The 26,338-nt window shown below is 46.1% G+C and overlaps 2 protein-coding genes across 3 annotated transcripts in view; one reads left to right on the top strand and one right to left on the bottom strand.

Annotated features, from left to right (window-relative positions):
• Positions 1-3,302, bottom strand: part of RBPMS (RNA binding protein, mRNA processing factor) — a 77,636-nt gene extending 74,334 nt beyond the window's left edge. For both annotated transcript variants that reach the window (XM_083594021.1, XM_083594022.1), the window contains exon 1: positions 2,762-3,302. In XM_083594021.1, the coding sequence (XP_083450147.1) occupies positions 2,762-3,004 (243 nt within the window). In that variant the 5' untranslated portion in view covers positions 3,005-3,302. The remainder of the gene's footprint in view (positions 1-2,761) is intronic.
• A 15,100-nt stretch (positions 3,303-18,402) lies between these two features.
• On the top strand, positions 18,403-19,731 carry LOC310752924 (STING ER exit protein-like). Its single transcript, XM_083594097.1, has one exon. The coding sequence runs from the start codon at positions 18,571-18,573 to the stop codon at positions 19,240-19,242; it is 672 nt and encodes a 223-aa protein (XP_083450223.1). The 5' UTR covers positions 18,403-18,570; the 3' UTR covers positions 19,243-19,731.
• The last annotated feature ends 6,607 nt before the right edge of the window (positions 19,732-26,338 follow it).

Here is a 26,338-nt window from a genome sequence, read left to right as displayed (position 1 = left end):
ATCGAACTTTAAGCTGAAAGCTCTTTGAGATAGGGACTTGTTCTCTGTTTGAGGCTTCTGCTGTAAAGAGGCACTGATGTCAGCACTACCTCCAAATGGTTTATCTATGGTAGCACAGATCTCTAGGAGATGTGAGGTTCCCAAGATTTAAGTCATGTTTATATAAACGAACCATAAACTGTAAGGTTGGAATAGGGTCAGAAGTTAATGTAATCCTCTGCCCATGCCCAACACTATTAGAAGGTCCTTAGAAAACTAATACCACCAAACAAATGGCAGACAGGTGGTAGGTGAAGCAACAGAAGTGCCTCTGGACTCCCATATTCTCCTTCCATCCTTAGCTTCCCATTCATTACTTATTTGCTGCCAATGGTGAAATGATAGGGACCAGGAAAATACTTAGGTAGTGCAGCACCAATAACTTCTTTCCCCCAAAACCCACTGAAAATGCTCTCTATTGGGACTTCAGGAGCCAAGCACGTCCCAAGGCTGACACCAGAAGCCAAAAGGACACACACAGCATCAAAGCCGTGTATGAATGCATTGTTACAATACCTCGTTGCACATCATCACAGGACAACAGGTTGCACCATAAATATTTTCCGAGCCACCACCAGATTTCGCTGCTAACAAGATTATTAAATCATTAAAAATTCTTCCTTCAACTAAGGGGATAGGCAATGAAGTGTCTCAACCACCAACCCCATTAACAAACATCACGGCTGCTATACAAGGCAAGCTTATGCCGAGTTTAAACACATTGTAGGAGTTCCCAAAAGGGAACTTCTACTAATACAAAATTTTCAAAGTTTGTCCAAACCATGCCTAAAATTAATTAATCAGTATAGTAACTAATGTTCATACATATACATATTTCATAGCGGTTTATGTTGCTGATCGCAAGCACTATCTAGTTAGCACTTGGCGGCAACCTGAAAAACAATGCAAACATTAGAATTTTCATTCTTACCTATATGGGCAAGTTACCACGTTAAAACAAACTGAACTGATGCTTAGAAGCCTATATATTGTAATAGATGAAGAAACCTACATATTCGTTTTCCTATAAATATACGGTAATTCCCACAGATAGGCAGAATGAATACGTGATACAAGGAAATGTTTCTCTTTTAAGAAAATGTGTTTTGTTCCATGCAACCACCATTCATCCTTCTAGGATCTGTGAATCAGCAGCACTTCATAATAGGCTTGAAGTGTTAATCTGGGTAGTTTACTGCCTTAATTATTTCCCAAACAGGTTCCCAGCCTCAAGAGCATGGGTAGGATCTGGCCCAATCGCCTTCTAAATCCGGCCCACGGATGGTCCGGGAATCAGCATGTTTTTACATTAGTAGAATGTGTCCTTTTATTTAAAATGCATCTCTGGGTTATTTGTGGGGCATAGGAATTCATTCTCCCCCCCCCCACCCCCCCCAAAAAAATATAGTCCGGCCCTCCACAAGGTTTGAGGGAGAGCGGACCCCTGATGAAAAGGTTTGCTGACCCCTGCTCAAGAGTAACCATCTTTCTTTATTTCAGAGCTATGTAGCAAAACAACAACAGCACCGAAGAGTCTTACGGCACCTTAAAGACTAACAATATCATCCCAGCACTAAGGTTTTGTGGATTAGTCTACTTCAAGGAAAAGTAAAGTTTACTCCAACAAAATGCCTAAGGTCCTACTACACTGAGTTTTGACTGTTTATCACCCTGCAAAAAAGACTGCTGAAGGCGTTATAAATTCACAGGCTACCTATCCATTATAAGGTTGTAATATTCAAAACACACACAGGGAGGTTTAAATTGAGTAGACAGTCTGTAAGTGGAATGTGGTGGTTAAGACATAAAGCATGGCTTAGTACCTCAAACTTACAAGAACTCACAAGTATTTCAAGGAAATTACTTACGTTATGAGATATACAATCCTATGAGATATGCAACCCTACCTAGGAGTGTTTTCCACTGAACAGTATGGGCTTGCTTCTGAGTAAGCGTATGCGGTTGAACCATAAATGGGCAACACAATACAGCACAACAATCTCGAACGATGGAAATCACTCGCACTGCTTTATTATTGAGTTAAACCATTTACCGATATTGCCAAACCGCATCGCCAACTTAATTTGCGTGTTTTGCCACGCTTTGCTTTTTTTGACTACGACCTTTCCCCAAGGTGGCTCTGAATTAAGATTTGCCCAAGTGCAAGTTCTCTGCATCTTAACTCATCGGGAAAGAATGCGCTCGATACGTTATCTATTAATCAGAGCGCCTGGCTTGCTTTTTTGTTTTTTTAAGGCGTACTCTGCTTTTAATGTGGGGAGTCGGGGGGCAACTAGGTTACAGGGAGTAAGCGCACGACCACAAGAGAGAAAAGGAAGGAGAAAACACAGTGTTCGCCTCCCATGTCCCCCCCCCCCAACCATCCCACTTTCACCGTTCAAACTAAGGTCAAACTTAGTTGCTTCGGGGAACCTTCGGCGCGCCTTTCGTTTTCCAAGCGTTGCGCAACCTCTCCAAAGCGGACGGAGCGAACAGCTTCGGTGTCAATTCGTTTTAAGGGACGGGCTAGTGGTTGGGTGGCAGGGATGGGGGGGGGTGCGAAAAGCTCTACGGCTGCCCTGCTTGGAAGCGCTCCCCCCTTCCCCCAAAACTTTTTCCAGGGCTCCCCGGACAAGCCCATGGCGCACGCCGCCCCTGCGCTCCGAAGGGAAAGCCCGGGAGGCAGCGCCTTTGGCCCGTCCGCCTCCCCTCCGGCAGGTACCTCTTCCTCCTGCAGGTTCGGCTCGGCGGGGCTGTGCTCCTGCTCGCCTTTGGCGCTGTTCATGGTTCCCTCCGCCGGTCCGGAGCGCCCTGGCCCGCCGCCGCCTCCTCCTCGCCTCGCCTCTCCCGTCCGCGGCGCGTCTGGGCTGAGGTGCTGGGCAGGCGAGCGCGCCGAGGCGAGGCGAAGAAGCAACGGGGCTCTCGCCCTGGCCACCAGCAGCGGCAGCAGCTGCTTCAGCAGCATGCAGGGCTTCCCCGGCGGCGAGAGAGACCCCGAGCGAGCCGCGTGAGGGGCGGGAAAGAGGCGGCGGCGCGCGGTGGCGGCTTCTTTTCCGTGGAAGGAAGTCGTGAGGGGAAGAGCCGCGAGCTCCTCGCCTGCGCGCCTGGCTCTGGTTGGCGGGGAAGGTGGCTCGCGCGCCTGGCGCCCACTCCCTGGGACGACGTGGGAGGGAGCAGAGGAGGAGGAGGAGGGGGGTGTTGGGGGTGTCGACTAATCGCGAGGGAGAGGAGAGGAAGCCCCCTCAGCAACCCTCCGGCCCCAGCACGTGAAGAGAGGCGGGTCAGAAAGCAAGGCGTCGAGGCTTGGGAAAGGAGGAGCTTCGCAGGGTGATGACTCCCAAACCCAACGACAAATGACAAGTGGTCGTGTGAACTTGCTTCGCCGTAGACTTGAAGGGGGACCCACGAGGGGCATCTAGTCCAGCCCCCTGCCACGCAGGGATCTCTCGCTCCTAGTGGGGCTCGAACCCAGGTTGTTGGCGTCCGTCTGTCTGTCTCTGGCGACAGTCGAAAAGTGTGCGGCTTTGGGGGTGAAGTCAGACAGTTGGAAGACGCCAACGCCTTGGGGTCGAGATCCCTTCAAACCACCCCCCTAAAATGTTTGAGGGGGCCACAGTTGGGATACAGTGAAACCTCAAGTTGCGATTGTGATCTGTGCAGGAGGCACGTTGGCAACCCACAGCACTGCATCTGCGCACGTGCAGGTCACGATTTGGCACTTCTGCGCATGCACATGTTTCTGTGCATGTGTGAGCGCCGAAACCCAGAAGTAACCTGTTCTGGTACTTCCAGGTTTGGTGCAGTGCGCAACCCGAAATCGCATAACCTGAAGCATCTGTAACCCGAGGTACCACTGTACTGAATACAGTTCTGGTTGCCTCACCTCCAAAAGGGTATTTGTACACTTGGGAAAAGGGCAGCCAAAATGATCAATGGGGTGGAGCAACCCCCCCCCCCCCATGAGAAAAGGCAGCAGCCTTTGGGACTTCCTGGTTTATAGAAAAAGCAAGTGAGAGGTGACATGACAGAAGTTTATAAAATCATGCATGTGAGGGTGAAAGTGGATAGAAAATGGTTTTCACCCTCAAAACACTGAAACTTGTGGAAGGTGAATTTTGGAAGACTTAGGACAGATAAAATTAAAGTACTTCACGCAGCACATCGTTAAAACTATGGAAGTTTCTCCCACAGGAGGCAGTGATGGATGACTTTTAAGAGTATTGGACGAATTCATGGAGAAAAATGCTATTGATGGCTACCAGCCAGGATGATGGGGCAGTAATGCTTCTGAGTTTCAGTCCCCGGAAACTGCCGGAGGAGCGAGGGCTCTTGTGCATGGATCCTGCTTGTACATTTCCCACGGGCATCTGGGTGGCCACAGAACAGGATGCTGGACTTGATGGGCCATTGGCTGATCCTGCAGGTTCTTCTTACGCAGATGATTTTCCCTATTAATTATCATTTCTACAAGCACAGATAAATAAATCAGCCCACCAGTTTGCATCAAATCCAAAAGTCATTAGATCTAGGAAGGCTTCACGCTGGGGCTGATCAACATGATACCTGCCTCATGTCACTAAAAATAAGTCTGAAGATCAGAAAGGATTTATAATGGTTCTAACATTTCTAAAGGCACAGCTCACTGCTGACAGTACAGCGCAGCACACAAGTGGCTCCTTTGAAGCCGTTTCAATCTGTTGATTCAGTGTGTGAAGGAGGCTGCGTCTTCATATTCTTTGACTTTTATTTTTATGACAGTAGTTGAAAGAACCACATCCCAGAAAATCACTAGAATATCTATGTTAATTTCAAACACACATACATGCCCCATAATATTTTGACATTATGGACCCAAAAGAGTGCTAAAATAATATATTTTAGGGTCAAACTAGAAGTGATATAAAAGGAATTTCCAATGTTTTTTTTTTCTTTTGCAAAACGCAGCCGAGGGTAAGGGCACAATCCAGACCTGGGCCTATGCAGTGAGGAGAGTTCTTAACCTTTCCTTCCATACTGTTTTCCCACTGAAACCCCAAGCTGTTCTTTTTTCCCTTATTTGAAAAATAAATATGGGCAACACAAGTTTTCTCAGTAAGGGCAAAACAGCACTGCGTAGGGTTTGAGGGTGGGGAGAGACGCAAGGAAATTATGGAGAGGAGGGGAATCTTACAGGCCTGCCGTCCTGTGCTTTGTACATATTTCAGATAAGGGTCCTTCATGGCAGACTTTTCAGAAAGGAAAAACAATGTGGGCATTCCAGTCACGGAACTTTTGCATCACATCCAGCTTGGTGTTTAGACTCTGTTTCAGAGCGGGGGGGGGGGGGGGCTAGTTGTGGCAATGTAAGATAGCAGGAACAGGGAGACACACTAAGCAAATAACACACCACAAACTGTTTCTGCTAGGCATTACGACCAGGCCAACCAAGTAAGAAGACAGCAGTGGCGTAGCGTGGGGGGTGCAGGGGGGGCCGGCCGCACCGGGCGCAACATCTGGGGGTTAGGGTTGGGGGCGCAAATCCACAGGTTAGGGGGCGCAAATTACTTGCCTTGCCCCGGGTGCTGACAACCCACGCTACACCACTGGAAGACAGCATCGTGTCTATTTTTACAAATGAGTGGCTCTTGGGTACTAGAGGTAACACAGTACCTATCACCTATGCTTCATTTTCTAGTACAGTAGTACCTCAGGTTAGGTACAGTGGTACCTCGGGTTACATACGCTTCAGGTTACAGACTCCGCTAACCCAGAAATAGTACCTCGGGTTAAGAACTTTGCTACAGGATGAGAACAGAAATCTTGTGGCGGCAGTGGGAGGCCCCATTAGGTAAAGTAGTACCTCAGGTTAAGAACAGTTTCAGGTTAAGAACAGACCTCCAGAACGAATTAAGTTCTTAACCTGAGGTACCACTGTACTTAATTTGTTCCGGAGATCTGTTCTTAACCTGAAACTGTTCTTAACCTGAAGCACCACTTTAGCTAATGGGGCCTCCTGCTGCTGCCGTGCCGCCGGAGCACGATTTCTGTTCTCATATTGAAGCAAAGTTCTTAACCTGAGGTAATATTTCTGGGTTAGCGGACTCTGTAACCTATTTTTTTTATAAGATATTTATTAAAGTTTTAGAAGTACAAAAAGAGAAATCAAGAAAACATCCTTTTAAACAAGAAAAAATAAAATACTAAAAATAAAAAAGAAAAATCAATAGAAAAAACAGAAAATTAAAATCCATTAAGCAAAAAGAAGAATCAAGAAAAAAAAGTACAACAAATCTTCCCATTACTTTACTTTCATTAGCTTATTTCCCTGACCTCCTCACACCTCCCTTTCTTGTATTCTAAGTCAATTATCCATTTCAGCAAATCCTTTCCCTCTTTTCAAATTTTTGTCCTGAGAATTTATCTTGATATTAATATAAGTTTACTTTCCCTCCTTTCACCAATTAACAGTCTATTTTTCTTAAATCTTTGTTACATTTCTGCTAGAATCACATAAATTCATTCCAACATCATTCTAACATTCATTAATCTTACAATACTTCTGTAAATAGTCTTTAAATTTCTTCCAATCTTCCTCCGCCGACTCTTCTCCCTGGTCTCAGATTCTGCCAGTCATTTCCGCCAGTTCCATATAGTCCATCACCTTCATCTGCCATTCTTCCAGGGTGGGTAGTTCTTGTGTCTTCCAATGCTTTGCAATAAGTATTCTTGCTGCTGTTGTTGCATACATAAAGAAAGTTCTGTCCTTCTTTGGCACCAATTGGCCGACCATGCCCAGGAGAAAGGCCTCTGGTTTCTTCAGAAAGGTATATTTACATACCTTTTTTCATTTCGTTATAGATCATCTCCCAGAAAGCCTTAATCCTTGGGCATGTAGCGGACTCTGTAACCTAAAGTGTATGTAACCTGAAGCGTATGTAACCCGAGGTACCACTGTACTATCAATTAGGAATATTTGGTACCTTAGACCCAGGCTGTGCAGCTTTTACTCTGCCAATGGCCACAGTGAAAGGAGGGCATAACTTCTTGCTTTCTGCCACCCTCTTTTCTCTCTCCTTCTGCAACCCCTCCCCTGCCATTACCCATCAGACAGCCAGGGGTGGGACAGATTGCCAGAGGTCTTAACTAAACAGCCTGCAAAAAGGGTTTTGACATTAGGCCGAAAGCCTCATGCAACCTAGTGCCACAGGTTATCCGCCTCTGTCCTATACGGTGTGGTTTCCAATCTGTGTTCCAATGAACCTTGGGCTTCTTTAGAGAACTTAATAATGCCTTTGTCGCTTAGGCCACTTCTGGCAGATGAATTTTGCTGAAAGACAGTTTGCCCACCGCCACCACCCATCTTTCCCTGAATATGCTGGTTTGTTTTCCTTTCTTTTTTAAACTTAGGTCCCACTTTTTCCCCCTGGAGAAGAAAATTTCAAAACAGCTTACATCAATGAACCTGTACATGCAACAGAACCAAACCCACAAAGATACATTAAGCCGCCGAAAAATGCCAACATCATAAAAAACAAAAATATTTCCAAATCAACAAAAACACTGACTCATCAAACCCCCCAAAACCAAGTGAAGATGTAGAGAGAGAGACAAAGAACCAATTTGTTCATAATTAGAAGAGGGCAGCAATCTTTGAATATTGAGATTACGGATTGGGAAGAGCCTTTTACCTCGAGATCACTGTCAGTGCACAACACACAGGGACAGTGATTTTTTTCCCAGAATAAGGTGGAAGTGGGCGGTGTTTGTTTGCTCCCTGTCCCCTGAAACACTAAGATTGAAGGAGTCATCTGTCTAGCAGTTTGTGCCTGATGGCTTTATGGGCCTGCTGTTCCTATTTTTCTGGCTATCCTTGGAGCACCGTGCATAAAGGACAAGGTGCCAGACAGCATGGGGGGGGGAGGCATCTGATTCTGCCTTTCTTTATGAGAGACCTCTGTCAACCTGCACAAACTTTTCTCTTCAGGGATGAGATGTGCCACACTGCAAAGCATTACAGAAATGTCATGGAATAGCCCATATATGGCAGTCAAGAACAAGAAAACGACTTGGAGTTTTCCTTAGCAGCTGTAAGGCAGCGTCTCTTTTTAGCTTTTCTTGACGTTTGCCAGTATTTATATAATTGCCAAACACTTGTCCAGTAAGTTATCGTATTTACCTTAAAAGAGCTGGGATCCTTCCCAGGCTCTGTCAGAACAAATCTCCTTGCAATCTACTTTCCTTCTCTCTCCCAGATAGCTGCTGGAGTAGGTTCACCGTCCAGGTCTCCCTGAAATCACAGCTGTACAGAGAGCAACATACTGTTATTAAGGCTGAAACTTAGAAAATATGTGAAACCACGGATATTTTAAAAGAAAATTCAATAAAAGTTGACAACATGGTGGGACTTCTTATTTTTATGAGTTTCTGGGGGGAGGGGGGAGTTGAGATCCTTCTAATCCCTGGTTCCAGCAAATGTTAAAACATAAGCCCAATGAGGTGATCGCCTGGGTGATGGGGCATTAAGAAAACCAAGGAAAGGGAGCTCTGTGCCAGATGCGTGGGGCACCTCCCTGAACTCAGAGATTGTCAGAAGGAAAGAACCTGAGTTGGGAGCTGAAATGCAGTGATGTGGGCCAGAAGCAAAACAGCAAGCAGAAAGTGAGCCTTGCAGGATCTCTGGTTGACTCCAAGAATGTGGCTGTGGGAGAAATAAGAGCCCTTTGGGATGTTAAAGCTACTCAGTTGGTATAACTGTAGCTGGCCTCCCAAGACATATGAAAATGGACTTTGGATCTCTCTTCTTGGTAAAGTTAGACTTGATTCCCTCCTTGTTGTCCTTTCACTGGCAGGTGAAGGAAGACCTTTTTATTCTAGCAGGTCTTTAGGAACTGACTGTTTTTAAGGAAAGGGCTGGTGCTGCGATATTTTTGTTGTTGCTGCTGCCTGTATTTTTAATAGAATTAGAAGATACATAGTTTTAATGCTAATACAGTAGTACCTCAGGTTACATACGCTTCAGGTTACATACGCTTCAGGTTACGGACTCCGCTAACCCAGAAATAGTGCTTCAGGTTAAGAACCTTGCTTCAGGATGAGAACAGAAATCGTGCTCAGGCGGCGCGGCGGCAGCGGGAGGCCCCATTAGCTAAAGTGGTGCTTCAGGTTAAGTACAGTTTCGGGTTAAGTACAGACCTCCAGAACGAATTAAGTACTTAACCTGAGGTACCATTGTAGAATTAAAACTAGCAAACGTTAAAAAAAAAAAAGATAATTCCTTTTAAATTATCATCTTTTCTATGTTTTTAGCTTTCACTACTTTTATCTGTGTTTTTGTATTTTTATCTGTAAGCTGCCTTGTGAGTCCCAGTCTGGGGAAAAGGTGGGATATTTAAAAATATAACAGCAGCAGCAGCAACAACAACAACAAATTCTGTGAGTCAGCCTCTTCTGGCAATGTCTCTGTGTTACAGTAAGGTGGATTTTTTTGTGTTTTTTTGCGAAGGATTATCACTTGAAAGGGGATCTTCAGTCTTCTTATGTGTCTATGAGCTGGTGATGATGGATGGGCTCTTGAACAAGCAGTCTAATTTCAGGTTTCTAGCTACTTTAGCTGTCTAGCAAGTGCATTCAGACAAGCTGTGATGGAGAAGCTAGAAAGGCTTCTAAGTTTGTAAGGGTTTTCTTTTTAGCAGCGGGGGCTGGTGCACATGGGGCACCTCAGCCTGCCCTAGACAGTCCCTGCCTGCCTGCCTTATGAGTTACAGCCACTTAGGGCATGATTCTGCCTCTGGTTCTCCCGATTCTGGTCTCCTTGCCTTCTGCCATATCTGTCCCATTGAACACCACGGTTTGTTGGTTTTAATAAATATTCAGACTTAGGATGAAGGAGGGAGGGGATGTGGAGTTAAACATAAAGCAGGCCAAACTTCTGTTCAGTATGATTATACTGTTGAAGCGCTCCAGAGAGCCTATCCTACATAAGATGTAACATTTGCAGAGCAGTGGAACTGGTCTGCATGGGATTTCTGTTTGTTGAGTCCATACAGGCATTTTCCCCCTCCAGGATCAGATTGCACAAAATTAATTCTGCAAGTTTGTAACTAATGGTGGATCTGAGTAGCACAGATTGGCCAGCACCCATGTCACTATAAATATACCTATCACCTGCTGGAAAAACTTAAAAATGATGTTCCCATCACTTTTTATTTGCATTTTGTTGCTTTTGTTTATTAATTTTAATAAGGGAGAATTAACATATAATTGTGTGATTGCCTTCCCCAATACATGCCCACTCAACTGCTTTGATATACAGAATTGGCAGTGTAGCAGGTGCCACAAAACACTTGTTCCACAGTTGTGAGGAATCAACCTTTTAGTGTGGCAGCACCTATACTTTGGAATATCCTGCCTATTAACATCATGCAGACATCTCTGCACTCTTCTCGTCATCTGCTCAACACATTTCTGTGAAGGCAAACCTATCTAGACAGGTAGATGTTGATGACTTCTTTTAGGCTTAATTTTAATTATTTTATAATATTTTAAATTGTTTTAAAATTTCTTTACTGGCATTTTTTAATAGTTCTTGTAAACTGTTTAGAGGTTTTATTTCAATCAAGAGGTATATAGGTTTCAATAAGATAAAATACTGTATAAGCAAAATAAAAAAATTCCTTCCAGTAGCACCTTAGAGTATAAGTAATAATAATAATAATAATAATAATAATAATAATAATTTATTTATACCCCGCCCATCTGGCTGGGCTTTCCTAGCCACTCTGGGCGGCTTCCCAAAAAAAAAATTAAAATACTGTACTACATCAAACATTAAAAGCTTCCCTAAACAGGGCTGCCTTCAGATGTCTTCTAAAAGTCTGGTAGTTGTTGTTCTCTTTGACATCTGGTGGGAGGGCGTTCCACAGGGCGGGTGCCACTACTGAGAAGGCCCTCTGCCTGGTTCCCTGTAACTTGGCTTCTCGCAGTGAGGGAACCGCCAGAAGGCCCTCGGTGCTGGACCTCAGTGTCCGGGTAGAATGATGGGGGTGGAGACACTCCTTCAGATATACTGGACCAAGGCTGTTAAAGCCCTAAAGGTCAGCACCAACACTTTGAATTGTGCTCGGAAACGTACTGGGAGTCAATGTAGGTCTTTCAAGACCGGTGTTATATGGTCTCCTGGAAGTACAGGAGACAGGAACTCTTTCCCCCTTCGTCAGGGCCAGGAACAAGGGCCACAAAGAGCAGAACAGCCTAGCCTTAGCTATTGGACAGATAAAGAACTGCCACTTCCCCTCACTTTGCTAGAAACCATTCCTGCTCCAGCTAACAGTTGCTCTGGGATTTCTGCTGTTGCCGCCCGTCCGTCTCAAAAGAAAATGGAGTGTGACTCTGGAGGTGAAGTCAAACTGCTAAAGAATCACAGCGCCTGCTGTGGCTGCAGAGACCAGTAACTCGTAACCGCTGCCTCCTGCATTGTTTTTGCTGCATTAGCAGGAACAAAGTGACCTCTCTAGGGTGCAAGTCTGGGCAGTGTGTATGGAGGTCCTGGACTGCTCAGATGTCAAGACTCTGGGGTGCCGGTAGTCAGGAGTGCCGCGGCCTGCGGGCAACACTGGCCTCTGTCCCTCTTTCCTTCCCTCCCTCCTCTGATGCCCTCTCACATCTCTGCCTCCCAAAGGCTTGCACAGCTGTTCATTGCAGCAGCCCTGGCTACAAGCTCCACAGGCTAATGGTACCTCTAGGAGACACCTCTTTTGGGGGCAGCTCAGAGACCAGGGATGGAAGCTGCTGACCAAAGGACTCCCAAGGAGAGGGGAGAGGAGGCTGAGGGAACACTCCACAAGGAAGGGTGTTAAAAAAAGGGGTAAGAGGCTGCCCGCTCTGCTGGCAAGGGGTGACATAACTGGGCTCCTGAGCCCCACAGAGTGCCGCAGAAAGAATGTAGTTAGTTATGGGAGCCGTGGACTCAAAAAAGTTGAAAACCTCTGGTCTTAGGGACTCAGCTCCAGATTTGTGTAGGTTTTACCCCTTGGCCTTTTCTTCTTCTGAAGATGTCCCACAAGGCGACGGGTACAGATTTTCCCCTAGGGTTTACTCACAACTTAGCCTGGGATAGTACACACTTACTTAAAGGTGGTACAGTCAAACCTCGGTTGTCGAACATAATCCGTTCCGGAAGCCCATTCGGCTTTTGAAATGTTAAACAACTGAGGCGCAGCTTCTGATTGGTTGCAGGAGCTTCCTGCACTCAAGCGGAAGCCGCGTCGGACATTCAGCTTCCGAAAAACTTTCAGAAACCGGAGCATTTCGTTCTGGGTTTTCAGTCTTCAGGAGCCGAAACGTTAAAAAACGGAGGTGTTCGGTAGCCAAGGTTTGAGAGTATAGAAATACATAACTTCTATAACATGTACAGTGGTACCTCGGGTTAAGTACTTCATTCCTTCCGGGGGTCCGTTCTTAACCTGAAACTGTTCTTAACCTGAAGCACCACTTTAGCTAATAGGGCCTCCTGCTGCCGCTGTGCCGCCGGAGCACGATTTATTTTCTTATCCTGAAGCAAAGTTCTTAACCTGAGGTACTATTTCTGGGTTAGTGGAGTCTATAACCTGAAGTGTATGTAACCTGAAGCGTATGTAACCCGAGGTACCACTGTATTTCTGGGTTAGCGGAGTCTGTAACCTGAAGCATCTGTAACCCGAAGAGTCTGTAACCCGAGGTACCACTGTATTCCAAATCAGGGCAGTACAGATGTTTGAAGAGGAAACTAATTCAGCATGGGAGAGGAACATAATAATAGCCTGCAGGATCAGGCCAACGTCCCATTTGGTCCGGCATCTTGTTCTCACAGTAGCCAACCACATGACTGTGGGAAACCAGTAAGCAGAACATGAGCACAAGAACATTCTCCCCACTCCCGTGGTTTGCAGCCACCGGTGTTTGGAAGGAAAAGGCCCGCAAGATGAACATGTCTGTGTCAGGGATGCACACATTTCCCCAGGCTGTGGTCCTGCACTGGAAAATAGGGGTTTCATAAGTGCCCAAGAATGTCTCTACTTCCATCTTCTAAACCAAGGGTAGGCAACCTAAGGCCCGGGGGCCAGATGCGGCCCAATCGCCTTCTAAATCTGGCCCACAGACGGTCCAGGAATCAGCGTGTTTTCACATGAGCAGAATGTGTCCTTTTATTTAAAATGCATCTCTGGGTTATTTGTGGGGCATAGGAATTTCTTCATATTTTTTTTCAAAATATAGTCCGCCCCCCCCCCCACAAGGTCTGAGGGCTTTTCAGCCCACGGCTGAAAAAGGCTGCTGACCCCTGTTCTAAACGCTTGAGAGTCTGCATTAATCCAACCAAACAAAAGCCAGGAAGCAAGTATAATCAAATGGATGGCCAAATTACTTGTTCTCTGTGTGTGTCACGCCCTCCCCACCCCCAAACCTTGGACAGTTGTTTTTCATTGTATTGTGACTGTGTGTGTGTGTGTGTGCATGCATAGGAACTTGGATTGTGACATACAGAAACCTGAACTATTGCACCCCACCCCCCACTGCAACACTGTGTAGAAAAACATTAATTTGGCAGAACGGTCCATTTCCTTGAGAGAACTGCCAGTGGCCCGACAGCAATTTCCCCCCCCCCCCGCCCCTGTTATTCTAGCTACTGTAGTACTGTTCTCTTTCCAGTAGAGAATGGGCCTCCCGCTGGTATGTATAGAAGATAAACAATTGAGAAATTGAGCAGTTAATCAAAGCCGTTCTGAGGCACAGAGACCTTGGGGTGGGAACTTGGAGTATTGGAATCTGAAGAGCAAAGCTGCAAAGAACTGGGGGGAAACTTAAGGGTTTGCTCAGTTCCTGAACCCTGGGGGTAGAATGCTGGCTTAGGGGTGGTGCCAGAACAAATATGGGCTGAATCTGGCAGAATTCGCCAGTCATAATGGATGGGCATAGCCAGAGGGTGCAGCTTCCCCTTCCCCATAAATCAAGTAAATAAATAAAAATGCTTAAGTAACTGACCAATTGCATTGCTGATAACTCGGTTCTGACCCTCCCTAACATAAAGCCTGCCCCCCCCCCAAATAAATCCTGGCTACTACGCCCAATGGAGCCTGGCAGAATCTGAAGTTTATTATCTTTGCAGACACCTATATTGGCTTACTGTACAAGGAATCACTTTGGGCCCTCTGCAAGCAATTCAGTAACTGAAGGGTGGGGGGGACACACGTCCAAAAAAACACAGAGGGATTTGGAGGGAGGGGGAAGCAGAGAGAGAGAAAGGGGGGGGTGATAAATCGGGTCCTCCCTTAAAGAGGGCATGTACTGTGGTGAGACCTGGAAACCGACACCCTGTGTTGTGGGTGGGTACAATTGGTCAGCCACAACACCGGATTGGTAGTTCCCTCGTAGCTGGGTGCAATCTGGCCAATGGGATGCAGTCCAAACGGTTTGAGGGACCTATTTATACCCATGCACATGACCCAGAGCTTCCTCTTTCGGTGCGTGCATTCGGAACATCCGCCCACCTCTCCCTACTTTTAGGGCTTTGCGCTTGACCTTGCTATGCCGTCGTGTGTCGTCTGTCATTGGGACAGGGGCACGGCAGGAATTTTCCCCACTTGGCTGATTGGCTGATGCCATTTGGGTTTTGCCTGCCGCGTAGCAAATCGTCACAACTTGTAAGGTTGCGGATAGGCTCTGGTTCAGGTGATAGGGATGGGAGAACGCCATCCCTATGTGAAGGGTATTCCATTAAAGGAATCCAGGGACTCGATGGTTTGGTCAACCGCTGAGATGGGGTTGTGCCCATGCCTGAGTCCAGGGGGACATTTGGGTGGCAGAGTTAGCCCATTCCTGGCTTTCCGCTTATCCAGGTGTTCACTCTTGGCTGACCTATGCTAGAACCCTGGGTCAGCGCTACCTGCATGGCAGGGAGCTGGTCGAACCAGACCCTATGCAAACATTCACTTTCTGTAATCAATAAAGTTGTGGCCTAAATTCTGTGAAATACCAAAATTTGAGTCAAGTGTGAATTTATTTAGTGGGGAGTTTTCTGAGTCTGAACATGCAAAGATGCAATCCTGCAAACTCCTCACACATTTCATTCTGGCTATAGTCACCATTGTATCTAGCTCCACCCACTCTTAACAGTACACCACAATGACTCTAAACATGAAACCAGGTAAATAAATACACTCAAATTACATATGGTACTCATCAAGGCATAAATACAAATGCAATAATAAAATAAAGAAAAATTCTCAGTTATCCTTGTAACCCTTCACTGAGCTGGTTTCCATAAAAGACTGATGTTGTTTTGTCATTGCAAAAGCAAATGAAGTCCTTTTTCCCCGTTGTTGTTTTCCTATTACAATTGCCAAGCAAAAGCTCCATTTTCTGACTTGAGTGCTTAAGTCCAGTTAACTAGTGAGCCTTGATATACAGTAAGCTTGCAACTTACGTTGGGGGGGGGGGTTATGTTCCAAGGATCGTGCCTAAAGCAAATATCGCCTATAGGCTAAATACGTTGGGTTCAATGGTGCATGGGGTTGCGAAAGTCATTTTCCCCAGAAGGCTGCCCATTTATTTATTTATTTATTTATTTGCCATGCATGTAAAAGCTGAATGCACACAAGTTAAATGAGCGCAAGTTGTGATCTTACTGTATTACAATGAAATAATAATAATTATGAATGAATGAATCGATTTTTTTCGGTCACTGACCAGAGTGATAATAACAATTATAATGATAGAAGTATCCAGTTTCAGCTCACCACATCTTTAAGAAAATAATAATCATGTAGCTAGAAGAAGTTTAGCAACAATCAGCTGAAATTATGACATGGTTGGGACACCCCGCAAAATAATATTCATCCTATCAATGTTTCATTGTATTTTAATAGTTGCTTTTTCTATGTTTTTAGCGGTTCTTCTTTTTATCTGTAACCCACCTTGGGTTCTATCAGCGTAAAAGGTGGGATTTTAGTTAGCTAGTTAGTTCAAGTCTTTGGAATCGTTTGGAGTAGGAAAAAATGCTAAAATTTGTGGGCATGATAGAACTTTATTGAACTATGGCTAGTATGGGGAATGTAGACAATGTCACCCCATTTCTACTAGAACTGAAGATTAGCAATACATTTGGACTTGACATGAGAAAATATGTCTTTGTCCAATCCATATTTCATTTAATAAAGCGTGCGTGCGCGTGCACACACACACACACACACAGAGGAAGTTGTGTCATTCCATAAGGAGAAAAAGCCAAAATCAATAGCTTTAAGACAAATCAAAATGTGACAAAATAGTGAGCAAGCTTTCTCCAACAATGCTGTGAAACACTGCAGTTACTAAATAAATAACTTACTACCTTTTTTCACTTTGTTTTTAAAATTTTATGTGGGCAGGGAAAGAGCACTGGGGCTCTGCAAGATATCGTAGCAGAACACCAGATCAATATGGTTTTTCCAATGTTATTAACCTGTATCTTATATGACGCATCAGAAACAGTGCCTCAAAAATCCCCTGATGCTCTCTAACGAAAATAGATAAACAGGTTTCTCTTCCTCTGTGGTCAGAGAACAGTCCCTCTATTGTTTGAGGATTCCTGAGGAGTTTTGACGCTTCTGCTGAACAAATTCCTTTCTCAAAAGTGAGGGGCCCTGGGGACTCCTCTGTTTAAGGCCGAAGGGACACCCTTAAAAAGTGCTCCAACTAGCAGAAGCTGAGTTGAGGCTCAGGGTGTCATTTTATTTTGGCCCCTGGGACTTTTGTCTCTACAGGCATCTTGTTCAAGAGCAACCCTTCTCCTTTTGAATGGCCCTGCTCTCTTGGCTGTCCTCACGCTCCCTGGATTTAAGCCCAGTGTTGCCTTAATCCACAATTTCACAAATTGGCAGGCATAAGCAAGCATATTCACTTCTGTTGACTGAAGCATTTGCTTCCTCTGCTCCAGCAGTCAGTAGCCACTCCACCACAGCCCTTTGGGGACCAGTTTCAGCGTAACCTCTGGATTTTCAGGCCCATTTACAACCTAACATTATATATATCCTGGGAATGATATATAAGTGAGAAGCTGAGTATTCTCTGTGTGAGAATACTCCTATTAAACCTAGTTATATTAATAGGAACTCCTATTAAGCCTGGTTATATTTGCAGAGTGTGTATTCCTTTAGCACAGGGGCTTCCTTGAGATGGCTGAAAATTACTGAGGCTCATCCGTTACAAAATGGTGGAGCCAGTTATAAAATGGAGGCAGAGCTTGGCACAATCAGATGGCCATTAACAATATCACTTTCTACCAATATCTATTTTTTATTATAATTTTTTATTATTTTATTATTTTTATTTATTTTACATAAAAGTTATACACCATAAACATAACAGGGGACTGACAAAACCACCCAGAAACTCCAGCAGGTGCAGAATGCCGCGGTGAGATTCCTTATGGGGTCTTCACTGCGAGATCACATTCACCCGGTGCTATACCAGCTGCACTGGCTCCCGGTGGAGTATAGGATCAGGTTTAAGGTGCTGGTTTTAACCTTCAAAGCCCTATCCAGCCTAGGACCCTCGTACCTACGGGACCGCCTCTTCTGGTATGTCCCACAGAGAAACTTACAGTCTTCAAATAAAAACATCTTGAAGGTCCCAGGCCACAGAGAGGTTAGGCTGGCCTCAACTAGAGCCAGGGCTTTTTCGGTTGTGGCTCCGATGTGGTGGAACGCTCTGTCCCAAGAGACTAGGGCCCTGCGGGACTTGACATCTTTCTGCAGGGCCTGCAAGACGGAGCTGTTCCACCAGGCCTTTGGCCAAGGCACAGTCTGACCCCCTCCTTTGGTAATCCTCATAGAACTCTAGCCCAATGGTTGCCATTAATTTGATTGGAATTAATTTTATAATGCAATGATTTTAGAATGTTTTATCGTTTTACTGTTGTTAGCCGCTCTGAGCCCAGCTTCGGCTGGGGAGGGCGGGATATAAATAAAATTTATTATTATTATTATTATTATTATTATTAAGTGACTTCCTCGCTTCCCCTTGGTTGAATTTCATCGCATATCCTTTTAACGGTTTTCCAAATCACAATTCTTATAAAATTTAACTTAAACATTAACATCCTTAGATCTTCACGTTATGAAATTAAACATATTAATTCATCACTTAACTTAAATAAAACCCTAAGCCAATTAAGTATCTGCAAGCTGTTTTCAGTTACCGTAATTTAACTTAACATATTAAATTTAATGAGTATCAGGAAGATTGGATTAAATTTAATGATTACTTGGTTAAATATGTGAAGTTAAATTAACGGAAAACAGCATGGACCCACCCCCTTTAAAGGAGACGGAGGCGCTCCACCCAGCTGCTTGCTAAACCGCTGCGCGAAGCGCCTCCTCGCTCTGCGCCAGCGCGCGCCTCGCTGCAAGCGGCGCATCCCGGCAGCTCCGTCGGAAGTGCAAAGCGCGGCGGCATTTTGCATTTCTCCGTATACATCCGAGAAGGAGGGGCTTCTTCCTTCCTTCCTTCCTGGCCGGCTTGCCCCTCTTTCCGCCCGCCATGCCCAAAGTGGTGTCCCGCTCCTTGGCTTGCTCGGATACGCGCGACCGCGAGGAGTACGGCGAGGGCGAGAAGCCCCTGCACGTCTATTATTGCCTGTGCGGGCAGATGGTGCTGGTGCTGGACTGCGCGCTGGAGAAGCTGCCCCTGAGGCCCCGGGACCGGGCGCGCGTGATCGACGCCGCCAAGCACGTCTACAAGCTCTGCAACACCGAGGACGAGCGCGAGGGCGCCTATCTCCGCCGGGACGGAGGCGGCGTCGAGCGGCAGTGCAGGAAGAAGTGCGCGCGGTGCGGGCTGCTCCTCTTCTACCGCCACCAGCCCGACGGCGCGCCCGCCACCTTCGTGGTCGACGGCGCCCTGGTCCAGTTCGGGCAGGGCTGGGCCCAAAAGCAGCGGCAGCCGCCTCCTCCTCCCGAGAAAGTGATGGTGACCCGTCGGACCAAGGACATGGGCAAGTGCGGCTCGGTCACCGTCTCCACCGTCGACGAGGAGGAGGAGGAGATCCAAGCCAAAGAAGTGGCCGAGTCGTACGCGCAGAACGCGCGCGTGATCCAGAAGCAGCTGCGCAGGGAGGGCGCTTGCAAGAGGCGGATGCTGCAGGAAGAGGCCGGGCTGGGAGGCAAGAAGGCCAAAGGGAAAGGCACTCTGATCGACAAGGAGTTCAAATAAGAAACGTCCAGATGCGTCGTTTCCTAGGGGGGGAAAGGGTGGGGGGCACACACCACCATGGGCGTAGCCAATGTATTGTAAATCAATACAAATCTGAGGTTCTGCCCCCCCCCAACAAAAATTATGGACCCCACCCCTGTGTCCTTATTATTCAAATCCTCTTAGGGATGTTGCCTTTCACTCTGGGGAGGGTTGTGTGCACCATGTGCCTTCTGAAGCATTTTCCAGAATTATTATTATTATTATTTATTATTATTATTTTGCATTTCTAGGAAGCACCGCAGCCTTAATTTCCTAGCAAAAGCAAAGCAACCTTCTCCCAAGGATGAGAGCAGAGAGGCGTTAGTCTGCCTCTGTTGTGCTGAGTTACGTTTTTGTTTTTGTATCTTCAGGTGTATATAGAAATTACCGCATTACTGGCAATATGTCAAGTTTGTATTGATGGAGTTAGAAGCAAAATGTACAGAAAAATAGATCTTCACTAAGTTATTTTTATGTGGTGTGTAATTTCCAGCCTATCCCCATCGCCTTTGGCAAGAAGTTAAATTTCTTTGTTACGCGTGCACCCCACGTTTGCTTTGGAAGATGGGAGAGGGTTATTCTGGGGCTCCAAAGCAGTATTCCATCGAGATACTAAAATTCTAACGTTAAATGTGACTCAGCATCTTACATACAGGTTTTAAAAAATTCATGGTGAGGGGATCTAATCTTTTCCTCAAGTGATATTTGCTCATGGGCAAATAAATTAAAAAGTGATTGAAGGAGTGGAATATAAAAGTAAGTTGCATCTCATTCATAGAGTATTCGGAAAAAGGATCCATCAAGACAACTGGATTTCCCTCAATGGTAGAGAATATTGTACAGCAGTTCCAAAGGTCCAAAAAATACACAAATTGCACACAAAACCACCCCAGAGATTTAACAAAGTAAGTTTGGGTGGGTCATTACAATATCACTTTTACATATGTTAGGGATCTTCCCCATAAGATCGGTGTTGTTCCAGAATTCTCCACTGCTGTGCAATGCTATATAGGTGCAATTTTTATACCTGTGGATACTAGTTTATAAGGTTTAGATAGCCATTAATCATTCTACTCATTTGCCTATGTTTTTTTCCAGTGACGTACATGATCATTACGAAAAGTTCATGTGTGTTGCTGCCACACTGAATACATGAATGTTGGAAATTCGTAAGATTGCTGTAATTCACCTCAATATAATTTCCTGCGTGGAAAGATGGATTTTCTGGTTTAGAAAATCATTCTTTAAAAAAACTTTACCGGTTGTAAAGTAAACCCAGTGTAAAATCTGTGTATGAGCCAATGCATATTGACATCTCAAGTCTATCAATGCACCATGAAGCTTCTGAGTTTTGCCCCCCCCTCATGAAATGATGAGAGTGGCTACCTTTCCCCCCCTTTAATAGTAAGGTAAAGGTAAAGGGACCCCTGCCCATTAAGTGCAGTCGTGTCCGACTCTGGGGTTGCGGCGCTCCTCTCGCTTTATTGGCTGAGGGAGCCGGCGTACAGCTTCCGGGTCATGTGGCCAGCATGACTAAGCCTCTTCTGGCGAACCAGAGCAGCGCACGGAAACGCCGTTTACCTTCCCGCCGGAGCGGTACCTATTTATCTACTTGCACTTTGACATGCTAGGTGGGCAGGAGCAGGGACCGAGCAACGGGAGCTCACCCCCGTCGCGGAGATTCGAACCGCCGACCTTCTGATCGGCAAGGTCTAGGCTCTGTGGTTTAACCCACAGCGCCACCCGCGTCCCTTCCCCTTTAATAGTACATAGAGCTAAAGGAAGAAGTTGGAAGAGTGATGTTCTTTCCCATTTCTCCTTTCACTTCTGTGTGCTTTCCAAGGCTGAGATTAATACAACTGGATTTTACACAGATCCCTTGGAAAAAAGGAAATCTCTGTGCTGCATTTTTTTCTGTCTCTATTGTGAGGGGAAGGAGCCATAAATGACCAGAGGTGGTTGCATCCGCATAGCACTCTCTTAAAAACCCCATAAACCCACAGGCCTAAAAGGTGAGCAATCCCTGAACTCTGAGATTGCAGCCTCAAGTTTTCTCTTCCACATTCTACCTGGTCAAGCAGATTCTGTAGGTCTGAACGGCAGCCATGGGGGGTGGGGACTACAATGTGTGCAAGGCAGGCAACCCTGGATCTACCACCGTACCACCTTAAAAGAGTATTGTGTATACACAAGCTCAGCGGCTGCCTAAATATTTTGGTTCCCCTTCAAAGAAACATCTCTGGGGTGTTGCCACAGGTCTGTAGCTGTGTCCAGCTGTCTATTTGCTGATATTACTTGCTGTTCCCCCATCAGTTATCTTGACTTTTACCAGCCGGCTGCTAGAGCTCTGGTGTGTTTCACATCACATGGACGGCTCGTCTGCCTGCCAATTAGGCTTTTTATCCCTGTGCTGTCTGGTGAGTTCCCCCCATTTTGAGTCGGCCTGATTTAGGACATCTAGGAGTTCTACTTATGGGATTGCTTTCCTTTACAAAAGAAAACTAGGCAGCTTTTGGGAGACCTTGCACCCGGTGCTACAGAGCAATAATCAAGGAGTGTTTGGGGTCAAATCAGGCCTACTGTCAGTCTCTCCTTCTTAAACTGCTGGACAGAAGAGGAAACGGCCATCCAAGCCAGGATACTAAGCTGTGTATAGATCAGGGGTCAGCAAACTTTTTCATCAGGGAGCTGGTCCACTGTCCCTCAGACCTTGCGGGGGGTCGGACTATATTTTGAAAAATATAAATACCCTGCAAGCCGGTCCCGCAGCTGCCTCTGGACCTGGAGGAGGAACGCACTCTGCAGGCGCTCAGGAGTGTGTCTTGGCGGCGTCCACTCACCGGCATTGTTGACAAGAGGCAGCCGCTCCATCGGCCTGTCCCCACAGAGCTCCCAGGCAGTGTGCACCACGCACTGCGGCCCGTCGCCCGAGGCCAGGTCAGCGGGCAGGCCGCGCATGCGGAGCGCTGGGCAGGTGGCACACAGCTTGCCCTCCAGCTGCTCCAGTGCGCCCAAACCCACCTCCCGCCCGCCAGCCTCTCTGTCCATGGCTGTGCTGGGTTTACCTCAGCACGCAGGTGGCGAGGCTTCAGATTGGCTGCAAGAACTTCCTGCAGCCAATCCAAAGCTGCGCCAGTGTTGCCGCCCGCCCAGAAGCCGTGCCAGCGTTGCAGAAGTCAGTCCCTGCGCGACAAGGCATCCGCAGCGGATGGGGACTGACCAAGCGGCGGCAGGGTCTGTGGGCCAGATTTACAAGCCTGGGGGGCTGCATTCAACCCCCAGGCCTTAGTTTACTGACCCCTGGTATAGATGATTTAAAGCACACACGATGCACATTCTTTCCCTCAAAAGGAATTCTGTTTAGGTTTGCTGGAAATTAAACTATCATATCCAGAATTCTTTGAGGGAAAGTGTGTGCTTTGAACTTGAATCAAGTGATCCTGGAGAGCCATCCCATGTTCCTGCTTGCTGGTGATAAGATACTTTGAGAGCTTCAAAACTGGAATAGACAATTAAATGGAGAATAGGTCTCTCAGTGGCTATTTGCCATGAGAGATGAATGGGTCTTCCATGTACAGAGGAAGTTTACTCAATGCCGGGGACAAACCAGTAGAATACACAGTGTGCCTCATTTCTGAAAACCTTCGGCCTTCCAGATTTTGCTGAACTCCTGTCAGACCTAGAAAGCATGGGCAATGGCCATGGATTATGGGAGCTGTGGTTCAGCAACTCTGTGCCCATTTTCAGCACATTTTCTCTCACACGCACACACATACACAAAGTGTTCCCTTCTCTCTTCACCATATACTGCACCACTGATGTAAATGCCCTGGGTTTGATGCCGACACACAAAAGCATTTTAGTCTGAGTCAGGCAGAATTAGAACAACATGAGAGACTTTTAGTTCCTCTGGGCCATTCGTACTGTTTGGTTTGACGGGCCTACTCCCTGGCAGTCCAGTTTCCTGTGCTTTCCTCAGCATTGTTTAGAATATTTACCCATTTTCCCCTCGACTCTGGGGCCTCTTGGAGGTCAAGCTATTCCAGCTCCCTTATCACAGCAATGTCAACTCGTTAGCCTTTTCTCTAATGACTTTTCACCATTGGAATGTGGGAGGGAGATGTTGCTCTGATATCTTTGAAGCATCGAGCTTTAACATCTCCTTAAGAAATCCTCATGATTAGCAGGCGTGTGTGTTATGAGAAAGATACGGAAACAACACGGAGGAGGGAATGGCTGGCTATTGCTGTTTTGGTTAGATATATTTGGCTATGTCCTCAAAGAAAGTGAACAGGACACAAAGAACCACACAACTTGTTCTGTACATACAAGCACACAATGGGCATGTGCATTTCAGATTGTATTGCTCCACCAACAGCCTTCTGCATCACAGAAGAACGCTAAGATGACTGCTGAATCACATTCAGACCAAGGCCTAGGGGCAGCAAGCCCTGCTTTGGGCAGGGATTAAAGGGCAGCTGATCCCACCAGGGATCGAACCTGCAACCTTGGCATTATCAGCACCACGCTTTAATGAACTGAGCTATCTGGGAAGCACTATAAGCTTTAAGTCAAAGGAAGCATGAGCTAGTACAATATGCTGCTTTTTTATGCTGGATGGCTGGATGGTTTCTTTGGGGAACCAAAATGATGTCCTCTTGCACCAGCTCCATGGCAGACATTTATCCTGAAACATTGTTTTCCATTCATGGAACTCAGGTTATAGCACACATGGCATGATTGATCACATCTTCACTGAAGGTCATCTCCTTCGGTTCTCCCGGTTATCCTCACAGCAACACTAGACCGAGACAGAAACTTGCCTCGCTCAATGTCACCCAGTGTGTGTTACGGAACTCTTTATCCCAAATCCATCAAGTCTACCCACTAGGTCACACTCTCCAGCAATCACCCTTGCGTAAGAATAATATACACTTTTGGAACTCCCCAAGGGCAGAGTGGATATTTTGTATGTTAGAAAGTCCTAACGTTTGTGGAGGCATGTCAAGGTTGTTTCTAAGGGAGAATTAATCACAGGGGCAAGAGAGATTTGGATGAGAAAATAGTAAGGGAAGTCAAGGCTTCGGCCCCTTGTGTATACAGAGAAACGTGTTCTCAATTTGCAACTCTATTTAATGAGCCTTAGGGGCAGCATGAGGATGGCAGAAGTTCACACACTTGAGGTGTTCTTGAGATATTGGTTCCCAGCCCAGCTCTCTGTGCATGCAACTGCTAGCAGCCCTAGATGCAGTCGTGTATTGTATCACAGAAGAGGAGTTTGGATTTGATATCCTGCTTTATCACTACCCGAAGGAGTCCCAAAGCGGCTAACATTCTCCTTTCCCTTCCTCCACCACAACAAACACTCTGTGAGGTGAGTGAGGCTGAGAGACTTCAAAGAAGTGTGACTAGCCCAAAGTCACCCAGCAGCTGTGCATGGAGGAGCGGAGAGGCGAACCCAGTTCCCCAGATTACGAATCTACTGCTCTTAACCACTACACCACGCTGACATCTAGGGAATTCCATGGAGCCGGAACAAACACTCACACCCACCCTTGGAAGCAGGCCTTTGCACAGATTGGGAAAGCTATGTTTAGAGGATGCTAATGAAGTTACAATCAGTCGCAGAATATTTTTGTTTACAAAGCATTTTCAATCTGAGAGCCTGTCTACTCATTGAGATCTTCAGCAAATGGTTCTCCGTGAGGAGCTTCCATTCCGGAGGGAGAAACAGCTCAGGAATATTGCGGGGTTTTTTGTTGTTTTGCCAGGCCTCATATATGCCTGCATGATGCATCTTTTCCATAATCGGAAAACCCATCTTGCTTCCTGGCACCCTAATTATGGCAGAACCTGGCAACTTCTGGGATTATTAGTTTGTGTTACGCTGATGGCCTCTGGACTAATAGAGTAGCCCCAGAGCATTGTAAAGTTGGAAGGGATCCCAGAGGGTAATCTAGTCCAACTCCCTGCAAAGCAGGAATCACAGCTAAATAATCCCTGACAGGTGGCCATCCAACATCTGTTTAAAAACCTCCAGTGAATACAGAAATTAGGTATGGCTGTATTGGACAACTCTCACCCTAGGGAAAAAAAACCAAAGGGAAGGTACAATCCAGATAAATTTAAGAATACTTAAGTACAGTTGAAATCAGAGGGCCTTGCCCAGACACAATTAAGGGCTTAGTTCCTTTACAGGTTTTAAGGATGCTTAACTTTCCTTGGATTACACGTTTTGAGCAACTGGGGGAAAATATAACAGATTTATTGGGGGCTATGACTTAAGCTGATTTGGGTCACAGAGCACACCTGCACAGGTTAGTCAAAAGAAAGTCCCACCCTTTCCAAGGAGCCTTACTCCTAAGGGTGTTTAGAATTTCACACTTAGGTATAGGATTGCTCAGTAAGGTACAGATACTCTCTCACACTGTCTAGAGTGCACACAAATGGCTCTGTAGATGGAGTGTGAGAGTGTATTATAAAGCCAAGGGGAGGCGATAACCAGTCACAGCTGGATTACTCAGGGCAGCTTTTGCCAATCTGGTGTCTGTCAGATGTTCTGGATTCCCAACTCCCATTAGTTCCTGCCAGCACAGCACTTAGGGACTCACTCTTGCACCATTTTCGTCTGAAAAGAGACACATCTTAGAGAAATGATGAGGAGCTCCAATACACTTGAGGTGCAATCCAGGCCAGGAGTGAGGAACCTGTGGCTTCCCTCCAGACATTGTTGAACTCCAGTTACCTTCAGCCACAGTTTGGCCAATAGTTAGGGATGCTGAGAGTTCAAATCCAGCAACATCTGAAGAGTGGCCACAGGTCCCCCACTTCTGAGCGGGCAGTTATGAATTTGTAGGTTTCAGCGTGAGCATTAAGCATCTCCCACTGACTGCAGTGGGACTTTTAAAAAGTGCATCGCTTTGCCTGAATTGCGCCTATGGCATTTAACGTGCCCCAATTCCACTGAAAATTATACCTCCTGTAATGCTAAAACATTTCACTCCTCCACTGAAACGCAAGTTTTTATCAGCTAAGAAGAAGACAACCCATTGAGGGGAATACATCAAACACAACA

This window comes from Podarcis filfolensis (assembly GCF_964270895.1).
Source record: "Podarcis filfolensis genome assembly, chromosome: 17".
NCBI classification, from domain to species: Eukaryota; Metazoa; Chordata; class Lepidosauria; order Squamata; family Lacertidae; genus Podarcis; species Podarcis filfolensis.
This window is presented reverse-complemented; position numbering and strand designations above follow the sequence as displayed.

Coding starts and splice junctions, on each gene's coding strand:
- LOC310752924 (XM_083594097.1), top strand. CDS start 18,571: ATGCCCAAAGTGGTGTCCCGCTCCTTGGCTTGCTCGGATACGCGCGAC.